This window comes from Lagopus leucura, unplaced genomic scaffold, assembly GCF_019238085.1.
Source record: "Lagopus leucura isolate 7727_CA_CO unplaced genomic scaffold, USGS_WTPT01 Super-Scaffold_100017, whole genome shotgun sequence".
Taxonomy (NCBI): Eukaryota; Metazoa; Chordata; class Aves; order Galliformes; family Phasianidae; genus Lagopus; species Lagopus leucura.
This window is the reverse complement of record NW_024962271.1, coordinates 13,818,150-13,834,873: the sequence shown is the minus strand read 5'-3', so window position 1 is coordinate 13,834,873 and position 16,724 is coordinate 13,818,150. Positions and strand designations below refer to the sequence as shown.

At 38.6% G+C, this 16,724-nt stretch overlaps 1 protein-coding gene across 1 annotated transcript in view; it reads right to left on the bottom strand.

Moving 5' to 3' along the window:
* Positions 1-941: 941 nt before the first annotated feature.
* Positions 942-16,724, bottom strand: part of MMP2 (matrix metallopeptidase 2) — a 34,656-nt gene continuing 18,873 nt past the window's right edge. The window contains exons 8-13 of the mRNA XM_042876935.1: positions 15,487-15,642; positions 13,636-13,789; positions 8,309-8,445; positions 6,330-6,489; positions 2,688-2,797; positions 942-1,437 (exon numbers count right to left, since the gene is read on the bottom strand). Of these exons, the coding sequence (XP_042732869.1) occupies positions 1,334-1,437; positions 2,688-2,797; positions 6,330-6,489; positions 8,309-8,445; positions 13,636-13,789; positions 15,487-15,642 (821 nt within the window). The 3' untranslated portion in view covers positions 942-1,333. The remainder of the gene's footprint in view (positions 1,438-2,687; positions 2,798-6,329; positions 6,490-8,308; positions 8,446-13,635; positions 13,790-15,486; positions 15,643-16,724) is intronic.

Sequence of the window (16,724 nt, the reverse complement as noted above, 5' to 3'; positions counted from 1 at the left end):
GGTTGACCACGTGCATGATGCAGCCTATATCTGTGTGCAGTGCTTCGTGTTCATGAAGCTAGTTAAGCTCCAAACAGCGTTGGCTCCATGTGCAGAGTAAAGGTTTAAGTCTCTGTTTCTCCAATTTATGTTCACTGTAAGATATGCATACAATTTGTATTCTGATTGTATCTTTCTATGTTGTGGTGGGGTAGCCTGCTGATAAAGAAGGAAAAGTGTGGATAATAGGCTGTAAGCTGTTCTGAAAAGGCAGAGGGCTTTGTAGTGATAGAAAAGCTAACCTAGATTTCTAAATAAATCCAGTACACAGTTATATCCTATATTGCCCATCCCTCGACAGCTATTTCACTGTAATGTATTTCTGAATTTCTAATTCCAAATGATACGAGGAAGCACAGCCATGAGAAGTGTTGGCAGTGTAATTTAATTTTATTTGTATCATTGGCATTTCATGTTTGGGACATTGTTTTCTGAATTTATTTTTACTTTTTTTTTAAATGAGAAACATTCCATCAAATGTGAAAAGAACTCCTGTTCCCAATGCGTAAGCAGAAAGCCTAACCAAACAAAAACTCAATATTATAAAGAACAGAAAAATAAAACAAGGTAAACAGTAATACTTGACTTCTGTGTATAATGCATTGACTTAAAAAATCTGAGTCATTCTGTCTGTATAGACAAGTTATAGAGTAGTAACAAAGTGCAGGAAGCAAATTGCTAAGTTGAACTAAGGTTTTAAAATAGAAAGTACTTTAAAACAATACTTTAATACAGTTTCTTGCCATGATTCCATCATGCATCAATACAAATCAAATCCCGAGGCAACCTGTGCCTTTGACAGTCTTTCTGTATCATTATGTAAATAAATGGAAGTAATGATCAAACTCGCAAGAGGGTTAAAAACATTAAGACAAACCATCTATTTATAAAAGAGTTGTATTAAAAAAAAAAATTAAAAAAATCAAAGTGCACTGCTGGTACATCTTACTTGAGGCTATTTGAGATGTATCTAACACAGGGGCCTGATCCAGTCTCCAATGGTTTCAATGCTTTCTTCAAGCACCAGGGAAAGAAAGAACCGTGTATGTTCTGTTACTAGCATTGCTACGACTAGCACAAAAACTGAAAAACTGTACCAGAATACATACGTAAACATCTTTTGTATGTTGAGGAGGCAAACACTTTTAAATTATCAGATGTGTACAGTACTGGTACTTAATGTTTTGGTGCCAGTACCAGACTGGTCCAGTAATTGACATTCAGATCTATTTCTAATTACAGATAAGGTATATAACAAGAAAGTAAATATTTGGTTATTAATATATTCTACAGTTCAGCAACCCAACCAGTCAGAACTTATCTTGCCAATTTTAACAATCTTCAAACTCTTATCTTCCATTTGTAGATAGTACTGGTCTTTGAAAAAGTAGGTGTACCCTGTGAAGGTAAACAGAATGATACACTCAATCAACTATAGAGCACAAAATCTTTGATCAAAGCTTTTTTGTTTAATTTCACAAATCTTAATGAACTACAGGAGCTATTTCCTGGAATATTTACACACATTAAAAATGTATTTTGTTTTTTTAAAACCACTCTGTGAGCCAGAACTTCCCAGGCAGAAATATTTGCTGGCAAAATTGATGTTGAAACTGTAATCAAGTTGGGACTCGTGAGGTTTGCGATGCTTCCAGATATTGACACTTATCTGAGCAACATAAGAGGCCATGTGGAACCTTGGGCCAAGCTCTCGGCTGCAATTGATAGGATAAAATAAATAAATGAAGATTGGGAAGTGGGGGAAGGAAAATGCCACCTGTTTGTGTCTGTGATCAAGGGAATATCATGCTCTAGTTCTGTCTGTGCCACAAGAGGGTGATGCAGAAATGGTGCTGGGTCTGCATGCCTGAAGGGTAGTCAAGAAGTTGGGAAACTTTCAAGCAGCTGGGCCTGGCCTGATCGTGGCCTTTGGCATTAAGACATCCTGTGCCTTAGGTGCTGGAAGGCAGAAGCCACTTATTTGTTCTCTCAAGCTATAAGAGATAAAGAGTTCTCCTGCAAGCTGATTTTCCCCATGCCAAAATTGATGTCAAATTGTCACAGATTCAAATGCAGGTTTTCTTTAGTTTTTCAAAGTGACTCTATTATGGGTAGCTCTTCATTTATGTAACAGCCTGACATTTGTGTAGGAGGTTTCTAGGTCAAAACAGCATATGGATGGAAAGCACCTTAACAAGTCATATATGGCCTTATTATGGCTGTTACTATTGTTAAGAAAATAGAAGGAAAGAATAGGGGTAAAATTCTCCTAAAGACTTTTTCTTGCCTTGTTAATATTTGCACAGTGTTCAGTGTAATGGAAGTAACTGATAGAAATTGATTAAATTGAAATTAAATAAGCTTTGTTAAAAGAGATATTAGGGAAACTATTATTACTTGTTTGGATAAAAAAAATTCCAGGGGAAGTTGTGTTCTGTATATGTTTCATTTCAAAAAGCTTAAGCTGTGATCAGTAGGATGTAGTTATCAACTGATGTTCAGTGGAAAAATATAAAGTTTGAATTAGAAGCCTGCAAATCTGAATGGCAATTTGGCTCTTATTTATGGACCACAAGAAATTGAAGTATCCAGTAATGTCACAGGAGGCTAATAAAAGAGTTAGTGACTTAAATAAGATGATAGCTTACCGCTGTCAGTGAGACCCAGGACAGCATCGAGGTTATCTGGAACTCCGTTCCAAGAATCCGCAATGAATTTTGGGGATGCAAGCTCCATTTTTTTCTTTTCTTCATTGTACCTGAAGTGAATTATATTCATACATTACAAATCTGTACTTAATGTAGAAATTTTACAGATCTGTACTTAGTGTAGAAATGTAACTTAATTTTGCAGGGAGTCCTCCTGTGACTGTGCAAAGCAATCCAGTGGAAATGATAACTGAGATTGTAACACTGCTTCCATTTCATTGTCCTTACTCCTGATAAACGTTACACTCTGTGAAATCTCTTCTTCTGAAAACACAGCTCTCACTGAACTGAGACTTTGCTTAGCAAAACATTTTTCTCAAGCGTAGCTTCAAAATGCCAAATTCCAGGGAAGGTGGCTTTTCAAGCAGCAACCAACATGTGAAGGTTTTAATGTGGGTTTAAAAACAATCCTACTTGAAATTTTATGCTTGTACACCACTTGATTGATGGATTGTTACTAAATTACAAATTACCTTCCTTAACTTTTCATTTAAAAACTCTTATTTTCACACAGTTCTTTTACTCTTTGTGACAGTCAATAGATAAAAGCCATGTTAAAAAATATATTCATCTCTTTGAAAACACAATGGTTTTCACACTGTGCTTTGAAGATAAAACCTCATCTGAAGCAAATCCACACAACTTCAATAAATCTTGTAGCTGAAGTCCTGCAGAAGTGAGTGGGCCTGCATGTATCTGCAGCTGCAGATGATCAGGGGTTCTGCAGAAGGTGCTTCCCCCTTTTTCTGACTTAAAGTTTGGAGTCGGTGCTGAGTTTGAAAGGTGGGGTTGCCCCAGGGAGCAGTGACACAGGATGTAGTTTGGCTTCCAATGCATGCAAAGCCTCAGTCACTCTAGCAGCATCTCTTCAAACCCAGCAGATTTCACAGAGGTTGTCTGTGGCTAACGCTGGAGGGAAGAAAGTGTGTATGGTGTGTATGATCTTTCTGTTTTTGGTCACCTTTCCCTCATTCCCACCTGGAGGTACTTGGTTTGTATCCCATGGTACGCTGCTACAAATGAGCAGCATCTTGGTTAAAAATGATTTGTGTAATTAATTTAAATTGCTTCCTGTGTTTTCTTTGGATATTTTAAAAAAATCCAGTTACTTGCTACATAGCTTTAAAACTTCAGGTGTGGAACCTGAGCCAGCTTCTCTTCCTCTGCCTCACATAACTTCACTTTGCTCAATAATGTTGTTATAATAACACTCAAACAGCTTGGGGCTGGAGGAAAATCCATTTAAAGCAAGCGTGATAATAGCAAGGAGAGTATTATGGTATGTCACTATTTCGATTCTGTGGCAGAGTCCTTGTATAAGATAAAAAAGATTCAAATGTTATTGAATCTGTTAGATGTATTTTTTCCTCAAATATTTTGATTTCATCTTTAAACAGATACAGATCATCTCAGGTTATTCTTATTTCTTAATAAATTATGCATTTTGCAGTGACTGCAGTTGATAAGGTACTTTGAGAGGAATACAGTCTGTGGCTAGAATGATTAATTACCTGGGGGCCCTGGAGTACAGTTAATCAAAACAGTGTTTGATACAGACCAGCAGTTTTGCTAACTCATAGTCTGTAGCTCTTTTTAGGAATTGCAAGTACTGCAAATGACTGTATTAAAACTGCCTGAATTCATTTAACAAGATGATCTCTGCAACATTATAAAGTGAGTAAAATCTTTAGCTTTTAAGTTTTCATTTTTCCTAGAGGTAATGGATAAGAATCTTCAAAGTAATCCCAGAGGCATGGAATTGCAAGGGTTGGAAGGGATCTCAAGAGATCGTTGAGTCCAGTCTCTTTGCTAAAGCAGTTCCTTACAGTAGGTTGCACAGGTAGACATCCAGACAGGTTTTGAATCTCTGTAGAAAGAGATTCCACAGCCTCTCTGGGCAACCTGTTCCAGTGCTCTGTCATAATGTTATGATTAATGGGCAGTTGTGAAATGATATGTTATTTACTTATGGGAATCCCCAGCCAATAGGCTATAAGAAAGACAGTAATCCAATTTGATGATAATATGAAATTAATGTTTATGGAAAATGGACTCAGTTATACTTTCTTTTATATTTTTATATAGATTGTGTCTCAGAAAGGACTCCTATCTTGTGAATCTTTTCATGGTTAATGTTTCTGATTTGTAACTTTTCTCTATGTTGTCAGTTTATGAGTGGTTCAACGTTCTGCCCTTTGCTTAATGGTTGCATTCCTAGTGTGAAGTCCTGTTTCAGGAAGAGATCTCTGATAGTGAATGCTGAAGTTAGTGTTTCTGTTCTGGTCTCACCCTATTCTGATGGGCAGCACCCAGTTCCTCAAAGTGCCAAAGTGTCTGCTTTTTAAAATGATCTTTTTTGCCACATCTTCCTAGTGATTAAGATACTGACATTTCTTTCCTCATCTCTGTCTGATATCTTTCCTGCACAGTGTGTTTTTGCAGCAGGTTGCTGGCCAGCTCGATTGCAGTCTGGGTGCCCTGAAATACTTACATACTTAGATAAATGTAGTTCAATACCCAGGTTGCTGTATAACCTTAGGCAAGTCCATGCATCTTATTTCCTTCCTTAGAAATAGGCCCTTGCTAGCCTTATTAACCTAAAACATGAAGCCTCTGGTGAAATTGTTGATGGTTATACTAACACAATTAGATCCCATACTGATTAGGGTGTTTAGTCTCCATCGCAATCCAAGAATTCTTTTGATAATAAAATGGCATAAGGGCTTAGTTGATAGTTACATCATATTTTGCATCTTAGACAGTCTTTTGAACAGGAGAGCTACCCCAAATATACATGTAAAGACTTTCGTGAATATTTGTGGTCTTACTTGCAACAAAGCTTCCCTGAGATGGACTGGAAACATGAAAAAGATGGCAAAGATGGTCAAAACAAATAGAAGCCTAGATTTTTCCCAAAGTACTAACAGACTTTTTGTGGTTTGTTCAAATCTCCTCAGTGCCAATTCTATTAGTAGACAGATGCATTAGTGACTGGTACATCAACTGCCAATGGGCCTGCAGTCATCTGCAGTGTGTTTTATTAGTCACAGGTTGTTGTTTCTTTCGCATGCAGTGCCTTCAAACCTTTTGGCTTAGTGCAAGAATTTCGAAGGCAATCCAGTTTTTAGTTTCAGGTGGCTGATGATCACCCCAGTGTTTAGGAAGTCCTTTCAGAGCTTTCTCCCACCAGATTTGGACTGACTGTGGAGACATTGTGCCCCTCTTAAGAGCTGGGACTGACTGGAGTGACTGCTCAGACACAGGGCTTGAGGGGGATAAGTTGTTAGTGGGGGGCAGACTGATATGGACACTCAGATCTCCTCTTGGAAGCTGTTACCTCAATTACATGCTAACCTACTGCTACCATATGGAAGCTCTCTCTTGGCCATATCTCTCAGGTCAGCATCCTCTCTCACCACCCTTGCTCAACTCCACTGTCAGTGCTGTCCCAGCAGCCCTCATTTTGAGTTGGCCAGGGATGAAAACGATCAGCTTAATTCTTGCCTCCCAAACCTGAATGTGCATTCAACACTAGAGATATAGTTTTGTCTAACAGCATACCATCCCTTCCATGTCTCTTACTTCCAGTATCTGTCTCCAGAGAAAATATATGTCTTCTTGTTTCTGCCCCAGTTGAAGACTGCGTCAACGTGTTGCACGTCGGGGGGTAGTCCCAGGCTGGTGAGTTTCTTTGGATATCCCCTATCCAGGTTGCTGGCTGTATAAACCCAGTACTCATTTCCTAAGAAAGGGAAAAAACAAACTGCTTATTAATCAGGCACATAGGAATATTTCTTCTTTTATACTTGGATATGGCAGTTTTCATTGTGCTAATTGTACTACTAGACTTTGTAGTATTTTTCTGTCTGTGACAGAAAAAATTAAAGTAAATTAGAGTACTAAATTAGAGTGCAGATGTACTGAGATCACAATTTCTGTTTTTGCCTCTCAGTAAAATGTATCATTTCAGTGTGCTTCTGCTTCCTATTTCTTGTCTGTTTCATTTTTCTGAGCTCTGAGCCAAAGAGATTGCCAGATGTACAGCTCCTTAAAAAGAAAGAAAGAAAAAAAAAGTATAGTTTGAGTGTTGTAAAACAAATAGTTACTATATGGTAATCTGTGTTATCACACACTGTTAACCAGACTTGGATCAACATGGATCAAATGCAGAAACTCATGCTCATCCTGTTTGTTTTATTCAGCAATTTGTCTCCTTGGTTTGTTTTCTTCAGCAACTTTATTGAGCTGTTACCAGGATGTTTTTGCCCAGAATTCATATTTGTGTTGTCTTTTTTGTCATATGACACTTTCTAATTTCTCTCCAAATACGTTGTGGTGGAAGAGGTCTATTTCTACATTCCTTACATAGATTTGTAACTTAGTAAATACCTAATAAGATTCACTGAAAGCCATGGAAAGACTGGTTCATGAAAGGAGATTTACTGGATTCTATGATACAGATAGTGGGAAGGAAAGCATTTAATATAAGAAAACTATAAAGTATAGCACTTGAGCTCCTGAGCAGTTGCCACTTCAGAAGCAAAGGAGGGTTCTCACTCACAAGCATTTTGAGATAGTTAAGTTACAGGCCACTTTCAAACCAGTCTTTGATGGTCTGAAGAGTTCTTATTTAAAGCAGGTTAGTTATATTTATTTTCCTGGAAAATATAGTGAAAGGGAGAGAGATGCACATGTAATAGGATTATGTGTAGTATACCCAACTTTTAAAGCGTTTTGACTTGGCTGAAATAAAACATCTTAAAGCTTTTTTTCTCTCATGTAAACTAAAGGAAATAGCCTTTGAGATATATGGAATAGATTACCATTACTCTTTTCCGTCCCGTACAGAAAATGTACAGGAGCGTGGGCCATGTGGTTTTTATATGTTTGGAGATGTTTAGTCATGTTTTTGGTAGATACTGGAGCCTAGTTTTTGCTGGCTCAGTTTTTCATAGAGCCTCCCAGCTCTGCTAAGTTGGCTGGTACAGCTGAACCATACGTGTGACTCCAGATGGCCAGAGCAGTGCTGCAGTGCTGCCTGATCTCCTCCTCTGGTGCAGGCAGTGAGCACGGCCCCTTTGTCCTCTGCTGGTGAGCCACCAAGGCAGATCCTTGGATGCCAGAGTAGAAGTCAGTGTTTGGCAAAGGAGAAGAGGAGGAGAAGCATGGGAACAAAAGATGTAATATTCCCAAGCAACATGCACAGAGACATTAGCTTATCATGAGAGGAAACAGAAAGAAAACATAGGAATGGTTGTTGGGTGGCTTTGTGTATGAAGCAATAACTGTGGTTTAGTCCTGCTTATTGTTGAATGCTTCTTTCTGGGTGCTGCTGGCTCCCTTTTGCTGTAATGGGGGCTGTATGCTGTTCGGAGCCTTTCAGATGCAGCTTTTGTTGCGATGTCCTCGGCGTAGGATATTTGATATCTGCCATCCATACCCGCTGGCTATGCTTACTCTCAGCAGGCTGTTCCCTGGCCCAGTTACAACTCAGAGGAACCTGAACTTCAATGCAGCATTTATGCAAATGCGTAATTATATTTTAAAACTAAAAGCAGTACCTGCAAAAAATATAGCCTTCTCATCCTGAGGGGACTCGTAGACAGCATCGATTTTCTCTGGTAGATCAGGCCAGAACGTAGCAACAAGAAGAGGACCTGTGGGTTTTCCTCGAGGGTTTACAGTCCTCCACATGAATCTGAGCAGAACACAGAATAGTACGAGGTTTACAATGAACTAATTCACCAGCACATCTGTTTCTCATCATTTCTGACAAAGGCCACATGTGCATGTATACACGTACATGCACACACGTTAGCAGCAGCACACACTTATAATTGCTTTCCTGCAGTGGCTGCAAAACCAAATCATTTAGAAATGTATTGCTAAAACAGTTGCATAATAAGTTGCAAGCTGGACTGCAGACTACATTGCTTATGCTGATTGCTTTGGAGTACATGTTGCTTTTTGCATCAGAACAACATGTATTCTGTGCTTTGATTATACAAATAAACTCATTTACAGAGCATTTAAACTATTAGAGCTCTCCTGCTGTTGTGTGTGAAGCAGATGGATGAGCATTTGACAAAAGCAGAGATCGGCGTTCCATGGATTGCTCTTGCAATTACTATTGTAGTGACTAGAGGTTCAAATTTATCAGCGGTGTATCAGTCTGCTTGGAAGTGAGCTTGGCAGTAAAAGAAACTGCTAGCTCTAAAAATGCTCATTAGAGAAATGCAGAGGATAATTTATTGGATATTTTCTGTGTAAGTAGGATCACCGTTTGAGTTAAACTTTAAAAAGCTCTAATTATCTTCAAATGGCAAAGCTTTATGCTGAGGGCCTTTGGTACTCAAAATGGCACTGCCATTTCCTCCTCCACAGAACAAGCAGCTTTTTTCCTAAGCAAAATAGAAGTTTTGCCATTGTCATAAAATGAAGAATCAGCAGGCTTGTGGAATCATTCTTGCCCCAAGTCTGTCGCTATGAAATTCTCAGGTCAAGCAGCTTTCGCTATTATTTTGTTGCCAAAGATAAAGGTGCTACTGGCATACGATTTTTTTTGCAGAGAATAAGTTATCATTACCCATTCCTAACCAGAATAATTAAACCTTTCAGAACCCTAAGAGCTGAAAGTGATTTATTTATATATTTTAATCAAAAACTTGGAGAATCACTCCTAAATTCGTGTGATAAATTCCTGTGTTTTTATTAACAGACATTTGACTGTGAACAAACAGTATTAGCTAGGACAAATAAATCATTTTGAAATGCATCTGCAAGTATAATTAGTTGCCGTGTACTGAATTAAGATAATGTTTGAAATGAGGAACAGTGCAGCTGGCAAAGTGCATTGTTTTTTCTCTCTCCATTAAAAATATATATTAATTAAATCAGACATATGGTACTAATAATTAATGTAGTAATAAGTCAATTCACTCTCATTTTGCAAGCACAGATGTATTTTTAGTGTATACAAAAATATATCAGCATATCTCATAATCTTCTGTTAAGAAAAGAGGAGAAAAACAAAGTGTTTAGTTAATTACTCTTATGACAGTTTTAAAGTGCATGTGAAATACTGTAAAAGGTAATGATAAAATTTATTTTGTGCATCTTGTTTTAGACAGAAAATTAGATTTAATATGATATAAAATGGAAATCCACATAACAAATCTTTCCAACACTGCATTCATAAAAGTAGCTCCTTTAAGAATGCAGGTTATAGGATTCTTAGTCTAATTCTGATTTATGGCTGAGTCAGCACTAATAATTGCTATCTGCATGAGTTCCAAACTTTTTAGAGCCAATGGAGACTTGAACACAGGAGCTTTTCTTAAAGCACACATTTTGAGGGACTCGTTGGAATGGTGAGGTTTTCTCTTGGAAAGGGAAACTTGGTTGAAGTTGTATTTCCTTTTGTTTTTGGATTGAGTAAAAAGTGTTTTTATTTCTACTCCTCTTATTGAGGAAATGGTGGAAATACTTCTTTGGCTTTCTCATTTCTCTTTGAAAATTGTGAAATGTTTAAATTCATTCATGTTAAATTTTAGTATTAGATATATAGACATTCTGCACTTCTTTATGGTCAGTATTTTACATTCTACTGCAACACAATATTTGCCATTATTACTTGTACTGTTACTATTATATGCAGTTATACAGAGGGACCAAACTGGTGGGTTGTAGTCAAACATTCTGGTTGCTTTGAAAATACTGTCCCAGTGAAAGGCTCAGTGGTTCTCTGTGTATTCCCATTTGTTTATTTGGTTTGAGATGCCACTTGAAGGAAAACAAAAAATTATTTTTTGAGAGAATTCATCTGATCTGATCTCCTTTTTTGCTACTTGCCCCTTACGGCTATGTGAGAGCTGGGATCATTTTCGGGAATCATAGAAGTCACATGACAAAAGAGACATTTTGTTTTTTGAATTCCAAAAGTGAATCATAATGTTGCTTGCCCGATATTTTGAAAGCCGTAAGACTGACAGGCAAATCTGTTCCAGAGCAAAACAATTAAACAGTTGTCTGCTTTTGCTGAATGTTAGATCAGGAGTGAGGCAGATGAACAGACTGTCTTGTATTTGCATAGTTCTTTGACCAACTGGATCTGAATGCAAAATGCTTCTATTTTGTTCAGATTACAAAGAGTAGTGAATTGCTCTGCTGATTTAGAAATTGATTTAAAATTGTTCTTTGCTGAATCAAGCCTTGTGTGGTTACTGCTTCACAACAGCAGAAGCGAGGTGAAGGTCCTGGCTGAAAGCCAAAGCCCACAGGTGAGCCAAAGGATGCTGTGGAACTTGTAAGGATTATTACTGCTCTGAGAATGTGTTTTTGTTTTTGAAAGCACTGAGCTGAGGTGAATACTTTAGCTCTCTCAGTATGCTAACAGAAGGGAACACTTTTTTTGGCAAACTTGTTAGGCTGTGGTACTGAGGCCAGCTCTGCAGCTTACTGGAGGAAGGGTCCAGAGCTGGCTTTCTGTGAAGCTGGCCTGTTGTTAGAGTGGGACCATTTCTTGGCCAAGCAGGGGCTATTTCTAGCCATTACAGATGACTGGCTTGTAAGGAGCCTGCAGCTGCAAGAGCCTGCTCAGTACAGAAGGTATTGCACTCAGCCCCCTGGATGTAATGAACAAATCCTTTTTGCTTATAGTAGTTGTAATACAAATGGGGAACATTAATAATTCCCAGTTACAATAACATAATCACAGCCTCTGCATTGCTGAAACTGAAAGCATTCAGTAAAGATTATTTTTGATTTGTTGACAATCTGTCAAGGAGCAAAGAAAATGTGAGTTTCAGTGTGTTGGTCTGAGATACTTGTATGTTTATATATGCAAGGAAATGATGTTTGATTTGAGCATACACACTGAAAATACACGGTCCTAGATCTTTGGTTGCTTTGGAAGAATGTTCTCAGCAACTGAGGATGAATGAATCAACCAGGCATTGATTTACGGAAGGGAAAGTAGAGCTTTAGAGTATTTCAAGCACGGTGATGCCAAGTCTCATAGTCTTTAGGAGATGCTCTTCATTGCTGAGCAGCTGGGTAATACAGGGCCTGGCAAAGGCAGCGGAAGCTGCAGCTGTGCAGCTGCCTCGTTTTCCTACCACATATCAGGAATTTGTTCTTTTGGACCAAAAAGGCCTCTTGTGTCTTCTGCTGTGGAGCCTTTGCACTCATGGAGCCTGTTCTAATTATCAGTGTCTTTGATGTGTAATTATGGCAGCTGTGTGCCACATAACACTATTATTTAATGACTTTGGACTAAACCATCCAAGAACAGTTTTGCTGGCAGATTTCCATAACTGTGTCTATGTGCACATGGGAGAAAAACAGACCCTCTTTAGACCAGACCATTGTAATGCCTACACTCAAGTTTTGCTTAAACATTGTCTCTGTGAGAGAGGAGGCATTGCAGATTATTGTCACCAGTTCTGGATAGAGTACTTCTGTTGAGACGTGTTCAGATTGGAAATGTTCCCGGAATCAGATTTGAATCTTTTCTCTGGAGTGCAGATTATGTGGAATGAAATAACGAAGGATAGTGCCTCCACAACTGTACTCAGCTGAAAGTAATGGGATTTCCAGTGCTGAGTTACTATCCTTGTAGAAACATTCAGAAATGTTTTATAGGGAGTGAATCCTTTTTTGGCAGGTAATAGACTGCATAATGCATCTCTTCCATTGCTAATTTTGTGATTAACATTACAGAATGGTAAATCTCTTAAGATGTGGGAGGGGGGTCAGATATTGTGTAAACATTTAGAAGTTGGGATATGTTTCCCAGCTCCTTGACACTTTTGACCTGGTTGCAACTCTGTAGAAGCCTGCAGAGACACCAAGATTAATTTTAGCTCTCCAGTCTGTAAAATTGGGCTGAAGATACCATAAGAACAGGATCTTTTTTTCTTGAGGTAACTTGCATTTTGCTCAGGTTTTGGTTATGACTAGTACCACCCCAGCTGTCATAACATCTTGGCATGAATATTCCCAGTGCAGACAGAAGCCATAAGTTAAAAATCATTTAAAAATCATTAACACAATTGAGGTTGAAAGTTCCAGAATCTCAAAGTTCTTTGAGAGTAGCTCTAAGAGAAGATGAATTTATTTCAAAATCATTGCTCATGTGAGCTACCTCATTTGGCTGTAATTACAAACAACCTTTTGGACATGAAGGTGACTGGGAGTAGTCAGCATGGACCAACCTTCTGTGATGAAATGCCTGGCATGGTGAATGAGGGGAAGGGACTCCTTAAAGGTTTTTGTCACTGTCTCTATTAAGATTCTCATAAAGAAGCTGGTGAAGCATGAGCTAGGTAAGCAGTCAGTGAGGTGGACTGAAGCCTGGCTGAAGAGCAGGCCCTGGAGGCTGTGATCAGTGGTATGATGTCTGTTTGGAGGTCAGTCGCTGCGGGTGTACCTCAAGGGACAGTACTGGATCTAGCACTGTTCAGCATCTTTGTTAATGGCCTAGATGAAGGGACAGCGTGTCCTCAGAAAGCGTGCTGGTGGTAGAAAACTGAGAGGGCTACCTGGAGCTGCCATCCAGGGGAACCTCAACAAGCAGCAGAAGCAGGCTGACACAATGGGCTGGGAAGTCCTGCACACTGGAAGGTGTAACAGCCCCAAGCACCACTACTTACTGGTGAGGCGAGGTCCTGGTGAACACTGGTCTGACAGTGAGCCAGCAGTGTGCAGGAGGCTGCATTATCTAATCATAACAAGAGAATGTGCCATTTCTTTCTCCTAGGAGTTGATGAGGACATGTTGCTATCTCTGAGCATACAGAAGAAATAAATGTGTACTTAATTATAACTTCCTAGACTCTGGTGAACTCTGATACTTCAGATGCCATCAGTGAGCAATTTATCTCACTTACCTGTCTTTGAAGAAAAATATTTCTCCTCTAATTTGTGCGACTCCATCAAATACAATGTCGTGCTTGCAGAGCTCTGGAGTGACAGGTCCAAGGGTGGGACGTGGTCCTGGCCCTGGTCCTGGCCCTGGTCCGGGTTCCACATCAGGTGATACTTCTGCAAGAGTGAACAGGGGGATGCTGGGTGTTCTACTATGTAATGCAGTGCTGCATCCGTAACAGAGGTCATGAATGATCATAATTCATACAAGGGAATAGCTTTGAGAAAGATTTTGAAGAGCAAAAAAGTCTAATGAAGTCTTATAAAGAAGGGTGGCTGTGTCCAGGTGAGAAGGCCTTAGCTTCCAGTCCTGCCTGAATGTGCTGTGATGCCATTTGAGACACTGCACCTAGCTGTTTGTCTGTCTGTTTAAGTGAAAGATCCAGGGTTGACTATGAGTTTGAATGTTAACATTACATTTTTTATTATAGTGACTTGTAGAATGAAGAGAAATGCACCTTGAAGTCCCTCTATTTAGAATTCTTTTTTTTTTTTTGCAACTCAGCTGAGAGAGGCATCAAAATGAATTTTTCTTCTTTTTACAAGTGCTAATATTTTGCAGATTATAAAGATGAATTTTGAGTAATTTGTGTATGGTCCCTGTGTCTTTAACACTAAGGAAAACGTGCTTTTCAGAACATGCTCTTTGCTGCCTGGTTTGTTCTTTACTTTCTGTTGATGAGGCTTACCCTAGACATCAGACTGATCAACTTTGTTAAACACTATGTGCGAGTGGCTGATTTGAGGTAACAGTAATGGAAGAATTATTTTTTTTCCAAACAGTTATTTTATATAGAATGCAGTTTGTCTAAGTATTATTTCAAAGTGTTATTAAAAGAACCATCATAGTTTTGTCTTGGCTTTTGATGTAACTGGAGAGCACTGGGTTAAATTCTGAGCTCTATCAATGACATGCTGGGTGAGTTCAGAAAATTCACTTAACCTTGCCCACGTCTCAATTCTCAGTGTTAATTAAAGCAACTAAGAACAAAACAAGAAAAGAGTTAAATCTGTTTTTTGACAAAGAAGGTCTCATGTGGAAATCATTTTGATGTATCCTTATAATAATTTCTGAGGTCCTGAGTGCTATGCCGTGTAGTCATAGGAAGGTATCATCCTGGTAGAAAAGCATGAAGTGCAGAAAGAGAAATGAAATGCATTTTTCTAGACTGTTTAATTGACTGTAGGATATTTTTGCCTCCACAGGGAGGGAGATGGATAAAAGAAGGGCCTTCAATCATAATTATTTCTATGCATTTTACTAAGAGTCTGAAAAAAGTAATGAATTTTAAAGATATACCAGCATAAAAGTACTTATCTGTGAGCCTTCCAAATTTGTTTACACACAGCTGTAATCTCCCACACATTATCTGCAAATGTTATTGTGACTACATGACTTGAGTAGCGGGAAGTCAACGTGAACTCTTTTCCAGCTGGGACAGGAAACAAACTCTTGCCCTTGTGGGGAAGGGTTGTGAGCCAGGAAGATCAGGGTTGTGTAGACAAAAACACCCACATCAGATATTTCAAGATAGAGGAAAACACAGCATTTCATTGTCCTGGAAAGCCATTTGTCAGGGGGGTTTGGAGGCTCTTGTTATTGCAATAAATTTAATGACTCCTCATCCTTAAATTGTGATATTTGTTTAAAGTAAGACCCTTGGTAGTAATATGGAGCAACCAGGGAAAGAAACAGAGGAAGTTTCTGGCATTTGTGGTATTGTGCATTGTCATCTACTGCGAGTTCTGAGACCCAAAACTCAACCTGTGCTCCATACATTCCTGATGAATTCTGCTGATGAGGGACAACTTACCATATAGCTCCTGGATCCCCTTAATGTCATCCTGAGAAAGTCGGAAGTTCTTGGTGTAGGTGTAGATTGGTGCCATCAGAGCTCCGGGGTCCTCCGAGTGCTCTAATCCCATAGCGTGGCCAAATTCATGCGCAGCAACCAAGAAGAGACTGTATCCTGGATAACACAGCAAGTTAGTATCAGCTGCCTTGTATCTAAATAAAAAGGCACCATGCAGGTTAGTCTCTGTTTTGTTCTTCTCGCCATTTGTCAAAAGTCTCCCAATCCTAACCAAAATAGTTAGCATTTACAGCCTCCAAATATGCATGTCATACATAGATCCAGAATGGTATTTCAGGAGAGTCTAAAACCTCTTCTACAGCTGATGTTGCTGGAGTTTCGCATGTATCTTTGAACACAATCTTAATACCTCCTTGAAACGAGAAAGTGTAATAAATAAAATCGTATTTTTTAAGCACAGAAGAATTAAACTTGCAATCTAAATCCCAAATCATGAAAGTCTCAAACAGGTCATGTGTCTAAACGAAGCCTGAATCAGCCCTGTTGTACCAAAGACTAAGTTTTAAAAAATCTTTTGCCATTGGAACATCTTTTGTCAGTTATGTCCAAACAGTCTCCAAAATGTGGCATTTGTTTTCCTTCTAAAAGAAAAAAGGAAAATAATCAAAAACCTGAATCTAGCACTTGTTTGTAGATGTGTAAAATGCTGTTTATATCATTTAATTTTATCAATGTTACAAAGAAGGGCAAGGATTAACACAATTAACTTTCAATACTTGTATTCACTATATAAACTTAGCAGAGCTCTCCAATTCCCAGTACTATTTTTTTTTCCCCTTTCATCTCTGGCAATATCTGTTCCAAATGGATTCATTTTTTACATTTAGTGTTTGTTCCTGATTTGACTGGCATTGGAGTCTCATTCCTGTATAATGAGAGAAATACTATATAATGAGCTATACTACAGTCCATGTGGATATTCAATTTGATGGAAAATTTGGTCATGGAATAAAAACTTGAGTTTTGTTTTTTATAATGTTTTTGTTATTGTATTTTAGACATATACGTTCTCATCACAATTTTAAAAAATCTGTTTCAGGCCGACCAACTCTGGAACTTCTTAAGATTTTTCTCAGATTTCAAAGTAAGGGTTTTGCTCAGATATTGGGTGGGGAGGAAGTAGTCAAACAGACAGGAATGATGTATGAAAATGAAATCTTCACAGTGTCTCCAGCTCA